Source organism: Gorilla gorilla, chromosome 9 (genome assembly GCF_029281585.2).
Source record: "Gorilla gorilla gorilla isolate KB3781 chromosome 9, NHGRI_mGorGor1-v2.1_pri, whole genome shotgun sequence".
NCBI lineage: Eukaryota > Metazoa > Chordata > Mammalia > Primates > Hominidae > Gorilla > Gorilla gorilla.
The window spans coordinates 116,153,108-116,168,771 of NC_073233.2; the positions used below are offsets into that span (position 1 = coordinate 116,153,108).

General features: G+C 37.7%; 1 protein-coding gene across 4 annotated transcripts in view; it reads left to right on the forward strand.

The window, feature by feature from the left end:
* ATM (ATM serine/threonine kinase) overlaps positions 1 to 15,664 on the forward strand; it is a 140,265-nt gene that overhangs the window by 40,201 nt on the left and 84,400 nt on the right. For all 4 annotated transcript variants that reach the window (XM_063693499.1, XM_031015936.3, XM_063693500.1 and 1 more), the window contains 8 exons: positions 1,985 to 2,067; positions 2,169 to 2,324; positions 3,440 to 3,515; positions 3,630 to 3,760; positions 10,357 to 10,474; positions 11,893 to 12,066; positions 13,616 to 13,785; positions 15,131 to 15,377. In XM_063693499.1, the coding sequence (XP_063549569.1) occupies positions 1,985 to 2,067; positions 2,169 to 2,324; positions 3,440 to 3,515; positions 3,630 to 3,760; positions 10,357 to 10,474; positions 11,893 to 12,066; positions 13,616 to 13,785; positions 15,131 to 15,377 (1,155 nt within the window). The remainder of the gene's footprint in view (positions 1 to 1,984; positions 2,068 to 2,168; positions 2,325 to 3,439; positions 3,516 to 3,629; positions 3,761 to 10,356; positions 10,475 to 11,892; positions 12,067 to 13,615; positions 13,786 to 15,130; positions 15,378 to 15,664) is intronic.

A 15,664-nucleotide genomic window follows, 5' to 3' on the forward strand; every position in this document is an offset into this window, starting at 1 on the left:
GATACACACATCATTTTCTCTGAAGCATTTTGAGATGAAATCGCACACATGATGCTCCTTATACTTCAGTGTATATTTCCTAAAAACAAGGATGCACTTCTGTTTAGCCACAGTATAATCATCAAAATCAGGAAGTTAACATTTTGTCATTGCATTTAGGTGTGTAGTCTGTTTAGTCTCCTTCAGTCTGGAACAGTTCTTTTTTTTATTTATCATGACCTTCATATATTTGAATAGTACAGGTCCATTGCTCTGAGTTTGTCTGATGTTTCCTTATGATTAGATTTATACTTTGACGAGAATGTTGCAAAAGTAATTCCTCTTCTGCCTTCACCCTGTCCATTTATCTGTCTGTTGATAGATATCTTCAAATCCAAGCCAACATCACACAGTTTATCTTTTTTTCTGTCCAAATTTATAAATTGCTTTACTAGCAGTTAAAAAAAACACCCCAAAACCTGACTATCCACTCAACCTGAATACATTTACTTATTTGCTCAACAACCTTATATATAACTAATCTAACCATGTGGGCCATTTTCTTAGCCCTAGCCCCAGTGTATGTGGAGGTAGAGCCCCTGGCCTAGCGAGTAGCAAGTTGGGTCCTAGGTCATGTCCCCAGTTCCAGCAAATTGTCACACATGCCTGGTGAGTCCCTAATTAGAACCTCTGATCACAGTAAATTGTAGGCTGAGTCATTGGTTGAATCCCTGGTCATGTTTCCCACCCTTGGTGAAAATGCACTTCAATCCCTTAGAGTGAGAAGACAAGTTTGGTTGTGCTCTGTTTGGGCCCCTGGTTTAGGTCCTGGCAGATACTCAAGTCTCTATCCCTGACCAAGAGGAAGTTACATGCTTTTCTTGAAGTATTGATGTTTCAAGTCACTTCAGAACATTCAGTAACCTCATGTACATGACTTTCATGTCAAATAATGAAAAGGATCATTTAATTTACTTTGTTAATATCTGAAAAGGATTAAGAAATATATTATTCTATATGTAAATAGAAAAAAAATCCCTTATTATTTCAGTATGCCAGAAAATTATTTGGTAGTTCTCGGAAACTGGCTGCCTAGATAATAACTACCATTATAACTGGTCGTTGCAACAGCCCTTTCTGTGCATAGTACCATAAAGAGCCTTACAAGATTGCCTTATGGGAAGATAGGTCAGGGTTTTTGACTTCTTCCCTGCCCATGATTATCTCTGCTTTCCAAAATTCATTAATAGTTTTCAACCACTGGTCTATTATCCCCAAGCATTATTTTGGGAGAGTGGAGACTTACAGTTTCAGAATCTTGCTCAAGCTCTTAACTGCAGCAGTGGTAATAATGATCATTTATTGAATTCCACAATAGAAGCTAGACTTTTACGTTTATTTTCTCTAATCCTCACAGTTATCTGGCCAGGTAAGTGATAATCTCCACTCTACAGATGAGGGTACAAAGGCCCTAGATGACATAAGGCAAGTTTTTTACCAGAAAAGTTAAGGCTGTGGTACTGGGATTTGAATTTTCTGTTTGACTTCAAAGCCTTTTGTTTTTACTATACACCTCTTAAAAATTTACAGCTGTGTGTGTGTGCATGTGTGCATGTATGAATTTATGTTTATATACTTAAAAAAAATTTTTTTTTGAGACGGAATCTCGCTCTGTTGCCCGGGCTGGAGTGCAGTGGCGCGATCTCGGCTCACTGCAACCTCCGCCTCCCGGGTTCAGGCGATTCTCCTGCCTCAGCCTCCTGAGTAGCTGGGATTATAGGCGCCTGCCACCACCCCTGGCTAATTTTTGTGTTTTTAGTAGAGATGGAGTTTCACCATATTGGCCAGGCTGTTCTCAAACTCTTGACCTTGTGATCTGCCCGCTTCAGCCTCCCAAAGTGCTGGGATTAGAGGTGTGAGCCACTGCACCCGGCCTATGTTTATATACTTTTTAAAGTAAATGATTTGTGGATAAACCTGATTTTTTTCCCTCCTACCATCTTAGTATCTACTGCTTTTAAAGGAGCTTCCTGGAGAAGAGTACCCCTTGCCAATGGAAGATGTTGTTGAACTTCTGAAACCACTATCGTAAGAAATTAAAACCTTATGTTATGTTCACTTTAAATTTATAAAATAACTGATGTGTTCTGTTAAGCGTATAAAGTTAAACTTTTTTTTTTTTACCACAGCAATGTGTGTTCTTTGTATCGTCGTGACCAAGATGTTTGTAAAACTATTTTAAACCATGTCCTTCATATAGTGAAAAACCTAGGTCAAAGCAATATGGACTCTGAGAACACAAGGGATGCTCAGGGACAGTTTCTTACAGTAATTGGAGCATTTTGGTAGGTACAGTCTATTTTGTGGTCTTATTTTTCTTTTGCTATCTGTGGATACGAATGCAAGTTTTGTATCCACATCAGTGATTTCTTCTGATCTTCCTACATAGCTAATACATCTTTTAAGAATAGCAGAATGTAATTTGTGTTTCCCTCAGTCGCTTGAAGAACTACATTGCTTTTTGTTTAAGGCTTGGCTTTCTAAACTGTTTAACTCATTTCTCTGCAAATTTTGAATCACTTAATAATTTGACATATATAGTGAATAAAGAAAGGACAACAAGCCGAAATCAGTTGAATTGTTCATGTTCCCAAAGTGAACAAATTGGCCTTGTCCTTATCTGGTTATTTTATGCATATTGTCACATTCCAAGATAACACCCTGATACTTACAGAGGAGCACATACATATAATTTAGAACCCTTGTACTATTTGATTGCTAAGTAATTCTAAATCAATAGAATGTTTTTTGTTTTTGAGTTTTTTTGAGATGGAGTCTCACTCCATCACCCAGGCTGCGGGCTGGAGTGCAGTGGTGCTATATCTGCTCGCTGCAACCTCTGCCTAGTAGGTTCAAGCAATTCTCCTGCCTCAGCCTCCCGAGCAGCTATGATTACAGGCTCCTGCCACAACGCCTGGCTAATTTTTTTGTATTTTTAGTAGAGATGGGGTTTCAACACGTTGGCCAGGCCCAAACTCCTGACCTCAAGTGATCTGCCCACCTTGGCCTCCCAAAGTGTTGGGATTACAGGTGTGAGCCAGTGCACTCAGCCTGAATGTGGTTTTGAAATCTTCAATATACCAAACAAAACTTTAACAAAGAAATTTCTTTCTAAAGTAAGTTTACTATAATGTAGTTAGCCATTCTATGGTAGCCCCCAAAAAAGGACATAATGGTATAAAACAAATAATATACGCTAAAATGAATTCTTTCACACTAATTTGTTTTAGCTTGAATTTTTGGCAAGGTGAGTATGTTGGCATATTCCACATAATGACAAATAAGTTTAGCACAGAAAGACATATTGCAAGTAACTTATAATAACCTTAATATTCAGTGAGTTTTCTGAGTGCTTTTATCAGAATGATTATTTAACTTTGGAAAACTTACTTGATTTCAGGCATCTAACAAAGGAGAGGAAATATATATTCTCTGTAAGAATGGCCCTAGTAAATTGCCTTAAAACTTTGCTTGAGGTGAGTTTTTGCATTTTTTTAGTAAGATCTCCATTGAAAATTTTAAAGCAGTCTTTGTTTGTTAATGAGTAATTTTTCTCTATTTCATATTTAACCACAGTTCTTTTCCCATAGGCTGATCCTTATTCAAAATGGGCCATTCTTAATGTAATGGGAAAAGACTTTCCTGTAAATGAAGTATTTACACAATTTCTTGCTGACAATCATCACCAAGTTCGCATGTTGGCTGCAGAGTCAATCAATAGGTAATGGGTCAAATATTCATGAAGTATTTGGAATGCTGCAGACGGCAGTAGAATGTCTTACATAGTAACAGCTCACAGTTTCAATATTAAAAATAGCTAACACTTGTTGAGTATATACGGTGTGTCTGGCATTTATGTTTATTCTTAATTCTTACACTTCTATCACTTAGATTCTATTATTTCCTTCAATTTATAAATGAAAACTGTGACTTAGTGAGGTAAAGTAACTTGCTTATGCCACAGAGCTAACAAGTGGTTGACGTGAGTGAGGTGTGTCTACTATCATGTACAGGAGATATGGACTATTTGGAAATTACTGTGATTTTATGTGAGTTTATAAAATGATAATTAGCACATTTTACATTGTGCTAATTACAATTATATTTACTTGCGTGAACATCCAGTGAAGCACTGGAAGGATTCTATCATGAGGATCTTTTATATTTGAGTACTGGAATAAACATATATTAATTTCATTCTTTTTTTTTTTTTTTTTTTTTTTTTTTGAGATGGAGTTTCGCTCATGTCTCCCAGGCTGGAGTGCAATGGTGTGATCTCGGTTCACTGCAGCCTCCACCTCCTTGGTTCAAGCAATTCTCCTACCTCATCCTCCTGAGTAGCTGGGATTACAGGCGCCTGCCATCATGCCCAGCTAATTTTTTTATTTTTCGTAGAGATGGAGTTTCACCATGTTGGCCAGGCTGGTCTTGAACTCCTGACCTCAGGTGATCCGCCTTGTCCTCCCAAAGTGCTGAGATTACAGGCGTGAGCCTTTAATCATGTAGTTTTTGTCATTCGTTCTGTTTATGTGATGGATTATGTTTATTGATTTGTGTATGCTGAATCAGCCTTGTGTCCCAGGGATGAAGCTGACTTGATAGTGGTGGATAAGCGTTTTGATGTGCTGGATTCAGTTTGCCAGTATTTTATCGAGGATTTTCACATCGATGTTCATCACGGATAATGGCCTGAAATTTTCTTTTTTTCTTGTGTCTCTGCCAGGTTTTGGTATCAGGATGATGCTGGCATCATAAAATGAGTTAGGGAAGAGTCCCTCTTTTTCTATTGTTTGGAATAGTTTCAGAAGGAATGGTACCAGCTCCTCTTTGTACCTCTGGTAGAATTCGGCTGTGAATCCCTCTGGTCCTGGGCTTTTTTTGGTTGATAGGCTATTAATTACTGCCTCAATTTCAGAACTTGTTATTGGTCTATTCAGGGATTCGACTTCTTCCTGCTTTAGTCGGGAGGTTGTATGTGTCTAGGAATTTATCACTTTCTTCTAGATTTTCTAGTTTATTTGCGTAGAGGTATTTGTAGTATTCTCTGATGGTAGTTTGTATTTCTGTGGGATCAGTGGTATTGTCCTCTTTATCATTTTTTATTGTGTCTATTTAATTCTCTCTTTCTTCTTTATTAGTCTTGCTGGCGGTCTATTTTGTTAATCTTTTCAAAAAATCAGTTCCTGGATTAATTGATTTTTTTGAAAGGTTTTTTTTGTGTGTGTCTCTATCTCCTTCACTCAGCTCTGATCTTAGTTATTTCTTGTCTTCTGCTAGCTTTTGAATTTGTTTGCTCTTGCTTCTCTAGTTCTTTTAATTGTGATGTTAGGGTGTTGATTTTAGATCTTTCTCACTTTGTCCTGTGGGCATTTAGTGCTATAAATTTCCCTCTAAACACTGCTTTAGCTGTGTCCCAGAGATTCTGGTACATTGTGTCTTTGTTCTTATTGGTTTCAAAGAACTTACTTATTTCTGCCTTCATTTCGTTATTTACTTAATAGTCATTCAGGAGCAGGTTGTTCAGTTTCCATGTAGTTGTGCGGTTTTGAGTGAGTTTCTTAATCCTCAGTTCTAATTTGATTGCACTGTGATCTGAGAGACTGTTATGATTTCCATTCTTTTGCATTTGCTAAGGAGTGTTTTACTTTCAATTATGTGGTCAATTTTAGAATAAGCGTGATGTGGTGCTGAGAAGAATGTATATTACTCTGTCGATTTGGGGTGGAGAGTTCTGTAGATGTCTGTTAGGTGTGCTTGGTCCAGAGCTCGGTTCAAGTCCTGAATATCCTTGTTAATTTTCTGTCTCATTGATCTGTCTAATATTGACAGTGGGGTGTTAAAGTCTCCCGCTATTATTGTGTGGAAGTCTAAGTCTCTTCATAGGTCTTTAAGAACTTGCTTTATGCATCTGGGTGCTCCTGTATTGGGTGCATATATATTTAGGATAGTTAGCACTTCTTGTTGCATTGATCCCTATACCATCATGTAATGCCCTTCTTTGTCTTTCTTGATCTTTGTTGGATGTTTGTTTTATCAGAGACTAGGATTGCAACCCTTGCTTTTTTTCTGTTTGCTTGGTAAATATTCCTCCATCCCTTTATTTTGAGCCTATGTGTGTCTTTGCATGTGAGATGGGTCCCCTGAATACAGCACACTGATGGGTCTTGACTCTATCCAATTTGCCAGTCTCTGTCTTTTAACTGGGACATTTTAGCCCATTTACATTTAAGGTTAATATTGTTATGTGTGAATTTGATCCTGTCATGATGCTAACTGGTTATTTTGCCCATTAGTTGATGCAGTTTCTTCATAGTGTCAATGGTCTTTACAATTTGGTATGTATTTGCAGTGGCTGGTACCAGCTTTGCCTTTCCATATTTAGTGCTACCTTCAGGAGCTCTTGTAAGGCAGGCCTTGTGGTGACAGAATTCTCTCAGCATTTGCTTGTCCATAAAGGATTTTATTTCTCCTTTGGTTATGAAGCTTAGTTTGGCTGGATATGAAATTCTGGGTTGAAAATTATTTTCTTTAAGAGTGTTGACTATTGGCCCCCACTCTCTTCTGGCTTGTAAGGTTTCTGCTGAGAGATCCGCTGTTAGTCTGATGGGCTTCCCTTTGTGGGTAACGCAACCTTTCTCTCTGGCTGCCCTTAACATTTTTTCATTCATTTCAACCTTGGTGAAACTGATGATTATGTGTCTTGGGGTTGCTCTTCTAGAGGAGTATCTTTGTGGTGGTCTCTGTATTTCCTGAATTTGAATGTTGGCCTGTCTCGCTAGGTTGGGGAAGTTCTGATAATATCCTGAAGAGTGTTTTCCAACTTGGTTCCATTCTCCCCATCACTTTCAGGTACACCAGTCAAACGTAGATTTGGTCTTTTCATATAGTCCCATATTTCTTGGAGGCTTTGTTTGTTCCTTTTCATTCTTTTTTCTCTAATCTTGTCTTCACGCTTCATTTCATTAAGTTGATCTTCAATCTCTGATATCCTTTCTTCTGCTTCATCAGTTTGGCTGTTGATACTTGCATATGCTTCACGACATTCTCATCCTGTGTTTTTCAGCTCCATCAGGTCATTTATGTTCTTCTCTACACTGATTATTCTAGTTAGCAGTTTAACCTTTTTTCAAGGTTCTTAGCTTCTTTGCATTGGGTTAGAACATGCTCCTTTAGCTCAGAGGAGTTTGTTATTACCCATCTTCCGAAGCCTACTTCCGTCAGTTCGTCAAACTCATTCTCCGTCCAGTTTTCTTCCCTTGCTGGTGAAGAATTGTGATCCTTTGGAGCAGAAGAGGCATTCTGGTTTTTGGAATTTTCAGCCCTTTTGTGCTGGTTTTTCCTCATCTTCGTGGATTTATCTACCTTTGGTCTTTGATGTTGGTGACCTTTGTATGGGGTTTCTGTGTGGACATCCTTTTTGTTGATGTTGATGCTATTCCTTTCTGTTCGTTAGTTTTCCTTTTTACAGTCAGGCCCCTCTGCTGCAGGTCTGCTGGAGTTTGCTGGAGGTCCACTCCAGACCCTGTTTGCCTGGGTATCACCCGTGGAGGCTGCAGAACAGCAAAGATTGCTGCCTGTTCCTTCCTCTGGGAAGGTTCGTCCCAGAGGGGCACCCGCCAGATGGCAGCCGGAGCTCTTCTGTATGAGGTGTCTGTCGACCCCTGCTGGGACCCACTTGAGGAGGCAGTTTGTCCCTTAGCAGAGCTCGAGCGCTGTGCTGGGAGATCCGCTATTCTCTTTAGAGCCGGCAGGCAGGAATGTTTAAGTCTGCTGAAGCTGTGCCCACAGCCACCCCTTCCCCCAGGTGCTCTGTGTCAGGGAGATGGGAATTTTATCTATAAGCTCCTGACTGGGGCTGCTGCCTGTCTTTCAGAGATACCCTGCCCAGAGAGGAGGAATCTAGAGAGGCAGTCTGGCTACAGTGGCTTTGTGGCACTATGGTGGGCTCCGCCCAGTTCGAACTTCCTACTGGCTTTGTTTATACTGTGAGGGGAAAACATCCTACTGAAGCCTCAGTAATTGCAGACGCCCCTCCCCCCACCAAGCTTCAGTGTCCCAGGTCGACTTCAGACTATTCCGCTGGCAGCGAGAATTTCAAGCTAGTGGATCTTAACTTGCTGGTCTCCATGGGGGTGGGATCCGCTGAGCTAGACCACTTGGCTCCCTGGCTTCAGCCCCCTTTCTTGGGGAGTGAATGGGTCTGTCTCGCTGGCGTTCCAGGTGCCACTGGCGTATGAAAAAAAACTCTTGTAGCTAGCTCAGTGTCTGCCCAAATGGCCGCCCAGCTTTGTGCTTTAAACCCAGGGCCCTGGTGGTGTAGGCACCCAAGGGAATCTCCTGGTCTGCGGGTTGCAAAGACCGCGGGAAAAGCGTAGTATCTGGGCTGGAATCCACCATTCCTCACAGCATAGCCCCTCACAGCATAGTCCCTCACGGCTTCCCTTGGCTAGGGGAGGGAGTTCCCCGACCCCTTGTGCTTCCCGGGTGAGGCTACACCCCACCCTGCTTCGACTCTCCCTCCGTGGGCTGCACCCCCTGTCTAACCAGTCCCAATGAGATGAGCCAGCTACTTCAGTTGGAAATGCAGAAATCACCACCTTCTGCGTTGATCTCACTGGGAACTGCAGACCAGAACTGTTCCTATGTTGCCATCTTGCTATTCCCTTGTTTTATTTTCCTCTAGCATTTATGATAACGTGAAACATATTTTAATATATTTACTTCTCCCTATTCCACTAGTATATATGTTCCTAAAGGCACTGGTTTTTGTCTGTTCTGTTCATTGTTGTATTTTTAGCACCTAAAACAATACTTGGCATGTGATAGGTATCCAATAACTGTTTTAAAATAAATGAATGTACTTGAAAAAAAATTACATGATGCTTCAAAAACATCAAAGCTGAAAATCATTCGAGTAACTTTAAAATGTAAGCGATCAATAATAAAAGATCACTATATTGTTCAGCAGTCACATAAAGTATTAAAACTAATATTTCAGTATTTGAATATGCTGACAGTAATGTTTTCATAAACTAGATTTTGTGTCTAACTCCTCAGGTTTGGAACTCTTTTTAGTAAGACCATAATGCATTGCAAGGATTTCTAATGAATATGTTTAGTAGTTCAAGTCCTTATTAAATTTCACAGATAAAAGCAAATGTATGCTGAACTTTAAGGACTGAGGTAATATAAGACTGAGTTGAATGTAATAAGGCAGCAGTATAGTGGTGGCATTAAAAAAATTGAAGATTCAAAAAGTATAAATTCAGGAATAACATGCAAGTAGCATTCATTTTTTTTTTTTAATTTTGCGCTTGTTAGATTTTGTCTTAGTCCCTTTGTGTTGCTATAAAGGAATACCTGAGGCTGGATATTTACAAAGAAAAGAGGTTTATTTGGCATATGGCGTCTACATCTGGTAAGGGCCTCAGACTCATGGCAGAAGGCAAAGAGGAATCAGTGTGTGCAGAGATCACATGGTGAGAGAGGAAGCAAGGGTGGAGGCGGGGAAGGCCGTGCCAGGCTCTTTTTTTTAATAACCAGCCCCTGTGGGAACTGAATAGTGAGAACTCACTCATTCCTTACCCTCAGGCCTTAATCTATTCTTGAGGGATCTGCCCCCATGACTCAGACACCTCCCATTAGGCATAACCTAATGGGGATCAGATTTCAACATGACATTTGGAGGGGTTAAACATTCAGACAATAGCAGATATCTAATGTTCAGCTATTTTAAGAGCAGTGAGTGAAACTAGAAGAATCAGAGGAACGTAAACAATTATAAAAGCTTCGATTACTAAAAAAGGATAAAAGACAAAGTTGATTAAAGAGTTATCCTTAAATATGTGGGTGTTACGCAAAAGGTGTACTGATCAACTTTTTTCCATCACATAAAACAAAATTTAAATGGTACATAAAAACATTAACTTACCCACTTTCAGAGTGATTAAATGTTAGAGCAGGTTGACATTGGAATCTGTGGACTCAACTAATTGGTGTTCGGCCAGAGAACAGTTTATCTTTTCTGGCTAGTTTGAGTTCAGTGCTGTTCAAATTTGGGCAATAGTTAAAATATATTTTGAGACCCTCTTCAGTTCTAGGAGAAAATAGATTTTGTATTCAAGACCTTAATACTAAGCTGCTGGTCTGAACCTCTTTAAATAGACTCAGGTTTTGTTAGTCTTTAAGAAAGAGCTAGTATGTTGTTATGTCTCACAGAGTGATTTATTTTTGTTCTGGAATATGCTTTGGAAAGTAGGGTTTGAAATTAAAAAATTATTTCACTTTTTGTTTGTTTGTTTGCTTGCTTGTTTTAAGATTGTTCCAGGACACGAAGGGAGATTCTTCCAGGTTACTGAAAGCACTTCCTTTGAAGCTTCAGCAAACAGCTTTTGAAAATGCATACTTGAAAGCTCAGGAAGGAATGAGAGAAATGGTAATTTTAAGTAACATGTATTTGCTGTTATCATATGCTTGCTATGAATATCCCATAAATTACTTCACCAAGTTTGGCATAAGACAGTTTATAATCCAGTAGTTTACAGTATAAAGCTGCTCTGAAACAACTGTATGAATTGAATGAAACTGCATTATTTCTGGGTCACAATGGGTCAAATCATAGCAATTTCTTTTGGTTTAGCATATTTATGGAGAAACCCAAAATTTAACTGAGTTTTTATGGGAGTATAAATGGCTTCCTTTTTTATTTTAAAAATTCTTTCGTATGTGATCTGATTAAAAGCTAATTAAGGGAACAGGTGACAATGGGAGGAAATGGATTGAGGAGAAGAATCTCACACAAAATCAAATCATTGTGGTGTTTACAGTGAAACTTGTGATATTTCACATTTCTGTGAAATACCATATTTTTTATGGTAATGATTATCTTAGAGTTCAAATTTTTTCATTTATTTATGCCCTGGTTTGTTTCTTACAAGTATTTAAGGTAGTTAAATAACTGTCAAGTCTGTGATAGCAGGAAATTGAAAGGAACAATTGAAAGAATGTGAGTTTAGAAAAGAATTTCAATAGATTAGAAAGATAAGTGTAAATAACATAAAATCTAATGAGATAATGTATATTATACATTTTAAATCAGCCTGTCATCTGCAAAAAGGGAAAATACTGATCTGACAGCAGTTCATTTAGAAAAAGACCTAGGAAGTTTTATATCTTGTGATTATAGATGAATCAACATTGTATTACAGTTACCAAAAAGGCTAACTCTGTCTTACACTGCATTAATAGAAGCATATTGTCGTGAACAAAGTTAATACAAGAACTTGGATCTTTTATACTTTTTGCTTTATTTTTAGATTTTTTAATTTTTATGGGTACATAGTAGGGGTGTGTGTGTGTGTGTGTGTGTATTTGGGGGGTACATGAGATGTTTTGATACAGGTATACAATGTGAAATAATCACATCATGGAGAATGGGGTATCCGTCCCCCAAACAAATATCCTTTGTGTTACAAGCAATCCAATTACACTGTTTTAGTTATTAAATGTTTCTGTATTTTTTAGAGGATGACTATAATGTTTGGTTTGGTTCTGAGTAAAGTAAAAGATTTTTAGCCAGAATGTTATATAGATCTGTGTCTTATAAAAAATGGATGAAGGAATTGACTTAGTGGAAAGCTCACATTTGTTTTTAAACATGTCAGTGCTTGTGATTTAGCAAAGGTATTGGTCCTTACTCTTTCTTGTACCAAAAGACAGAACTAGGATTAGTGAGTAGGAGGTTTTTGAAATGTGTATAGCTAGTCAAAAAATCTGGAGTTCAGTTGGGATTTTATAATTGATTGTTAAACATTTACATTTTACATTACATTTTTTTTTTAATTTCTTTTTAAGTCCCATAGTGCTGAGAACCCTGAACCTTTGGATGAAATTTATAATAGAAAATCTGTTTTACTGACGTTGATAGCTGTGGTTTTATCCTGTAGCCCTATCTGCGAAAAACAGGCTTTGTTTGCCCTGTGTAAATCTGTGAAAGAGAATGGATTAGAACCTCACCTTGTGAAAAAGGTATATATAGATGAGTATTTTATTAGAAGCTTCCTTAGTTCACTGTGAAATAATTTAAAAAGTTAAAGCTAGGTTTTCTGAGTGGCACTTATTTAAGACTAGGAAACAATTTAATTTTTTAGGTTGGGAATATTGGAAAGCAGTTATATAAAAACTATTCAAATGGTATGTTTATGGTATGCACTGTTTCTTACATTCCATTTAAGAGCATTTCACAAGGCTTTCATTGTACTAACAAGAGTGAATGACTTGTCCACCAGACTGACCAGGCTTTTGGAAATAGTATTTATTGAGGGAAACACATGGAGACAAGAGCAGTATAGGTGTTTTGCCCGGTAGATTCTGGGGCAGCACATTGGGATCCAGCAGGGCCAGAAGTCAAATTTTAGAGCTATCAGGCTTTTAAGTTCAATTATCAGGGGAGAAGGACTAGGGTCCAAGCCTTATAATTACTACATCAGCACAGTGTTATAGAATGTTGGCCCCGTCTCTTTTCCATCACCTCAGCATTTATGGTTTAGGAAGTTCCAGGCCTTTCCATTGCAAATTTTTATGTGATAAATCAGTGGTAGGTCAGTGGACTGATATTATGCCAGTTAACATTCTACCAGCATAGTTTCCATGGTGCTTTGGAGTAAGCCAGCGTATAATCAGTTAGCCTTTTACCCTCTCAGTATAAGACTTGTTCGGTGTTTCTTAAAAGTATACAAATACATTACCTAATAATCATAAGTGTTATGTATTGTTTGGATTTTTCTTATTTGGATTTAAGCCTAAGAGAAATAATTTTACTTTATATTTATTTGTTTATTGAAAGACAGGGTCTCACTCTGTCACCCAGGCTGGAGTGCGGTGATGCGATCATGGCTCATTGCAGTCTTGACCTCCTGGGCTCAAGCGATCCTCCCAAGCCTCCTGAGTAGCTGGGACTACAGGCATGTGCCACCACACCTGGCTAATTTTTTTATTTTTTATTTATTTTTTTGAGATGGAGTCTCGCTCTGTCGCCCAGACTGGAGTGCAGTGGCACGATCTCGGCTCACTGCAAGCTCCGCCTCCTGGGTTCATGCCATTCTCCTGCCTCAGCCTCCCGAGTAGCTGGGACTACAGGCGCCCGCCATCACATCCGCACACCTGGCTAATTTTTTATACAGACGGGCTCTTGCTATGTTGCCCAAGCTGGTCTTGAACTCTTGGGCTTAAGCAACCCTCCCTCCTCAGATTCCCAAAGCGTTGGGATTACAGGTGTGAACCACCACTGGCCAGTAATTTTACATTAAATCTTCCTTTAAGTATAACCAAATGTTGGAAACTCTTAGCATATTTTTATATTTTTATTTACTTAACATTTATTAAGGGTTTGCTATGTGTCAGATACTGTGCCAGTTGAGTACATTTTCTTAATTATTATTCCCATCTCATAGATGAGGAAATCAAGAAAAGTTGAACGAATGTTGTTTCTAGGTCCTACTCTAAATAATATTAACAAGCATTTAAATGATTTATTTTTTTCATTTTTCTTAACACATTGACTTCTTGGTTTGTGCAGGTTTTAGAGAAAGTTTCTGAAACTTTTGGATATAGACGTTTAGAAGACTTTATGGCATCTCATTTAGATTATCTGGTTTTGGAATGGCTAAATCTTCAAGATACTGAATACAACTTATCTTCTTTTCCTTTTATTTTATTAAACTACACAAATATTGAGGATTTCTATAGGTAAGTTTATACATGACATATGTGAAATTTGTTTAATTTAAAATTAGTTAACAATACTTAGCAAGTCCCCTCACCAGCACCACACATACCATACCCATACACATGTGTGTGTGGGAGCCTACATAGTATGAGAAGCAGGACAGCTTCTTTTAATAAGAATGTATTGAAGGGAGTCACTGGACTTCAGATCTGGTCCTAGCTGTGCCAACAACCAGCTATCTGACTTTGGTCAAACCACATAAAGACCCTCTATGCCTTGGTTTTTTAATATGTAAAGTAAGGAAGTTACACAAGGAGATCTTTCAGGTTCTTCTCAGCTTTAATATTTGATCATCTTTCCTTTGGAAAAAATTGAAGATAAATTACTAGTAGCTGGTTATTTCTGCCTTGTTTTTCTTTTCTGTTGCTTGACTATAGGCCTTTTAGTCATTACTTCTATTAGATTTAGAAACTTAATGTAAAATTTTATTTTGCTAACTTTAACTCTGTAGAAGAAAAATTTGAAAATGGAGAGGTTTGAAGCAACTAAAAAGTAATGTTTAGGTATCAGGATGATGGGAAGGCATCTCATATTTGTTGAACATGCTCTGTGTTGTGGACTTTGCTATGCATTTTACATGTAGTATATCACAGATCTGAGTTTCAGACTCATCCTAATAGAGTTTTCTAATAGATTATGAGTTGTATGTAGGTAGTTTCCTTTAAGAAGGATATTCCTACAAAAGTAAATTTAGTGGTCCTTATAGTTCATTCATTTTGGCAAGAACAATATAGTTATATCTCTGTATATGCGAGGGATTCATTCCAGGATCCCCCATGTATGCCTAAATTTATGCGTACTCAAGTCACCAAGTTGGCCCTGCAGAACCCACGTATATGAAGTCAGTCCTCTGTATATACAGACTTTCACATCCCTTGAATACTGTTTTTCTATCTGCATTTGGTTGAAAAATATGCAAGTATAAGTTCAAACCCATGTTTTTCAAGGGTCAACTGCATTTACGTTAGTTGATTATGCAGAAGAAATAAATATAAATTCAAGTCTCCATTTTTATTTGTTTATTGTTTTGTTTTTTCTTTTTGCTAAGGGTGCTACTGAACAAGGTCCCATTTTTAAATCCCATAATTATGGTGGTGGTATGTCCTAAGCTTTCTAATTTTTTTAATGTGACTGTTTAGAATTTACTTAATTTTTCCATTTATAAAACTAAAGAATGTTTAATAATCTGGATAAAGTGTGATACTTTAATGCTGATGGTATTAAAACAGTTTTTAAGAACTATTTTATAAAATTTTACTTGGAAAAGTTATATATAACCTGTATTTTAAATTTTTCTATTTTTAGATCTTGTTATAAGGTTTTGATTCCACATCTGGTGATTAGAAGTCATTTTGATGAGGTGAAGTCCATTGCTAATCAGATTCAAGAGGACTGGAAAAGTCTTCTAACAGACTGCTTTCCAAAGATTCTTGTAAATATTCTTCCTTATTTTGCCTATGAGGGTACAGGAGACAGCGGGATGGCACAGCAAAGAGAGACTGCTACCAAGGTCTATGATATGCTTAAAAGTGAAAACTTATTGGGAAAACAGGTATGGCTTCAATTTTTATGTACTTTTCATTCCCTGAATGATATGAGATATAACCTTTAAGTTTTAAGGCTATTTATTCGATTTATTCGTATTTATATATTGAAACTTAGCTTGTGGTAATCATTATCTAGCATAGCCAACCCATGAATTTTTTTGGTTATGTCGTGTTGTCTCCCTCTGATTGGCTTTTAACTAAGTAGAAATGTTTTAAATTAGAAATAACCCAAAAAACCATTTGAATAATTTTCTTCTGCCATTTAAAAATTTATTTTAACTGTCGTAATACA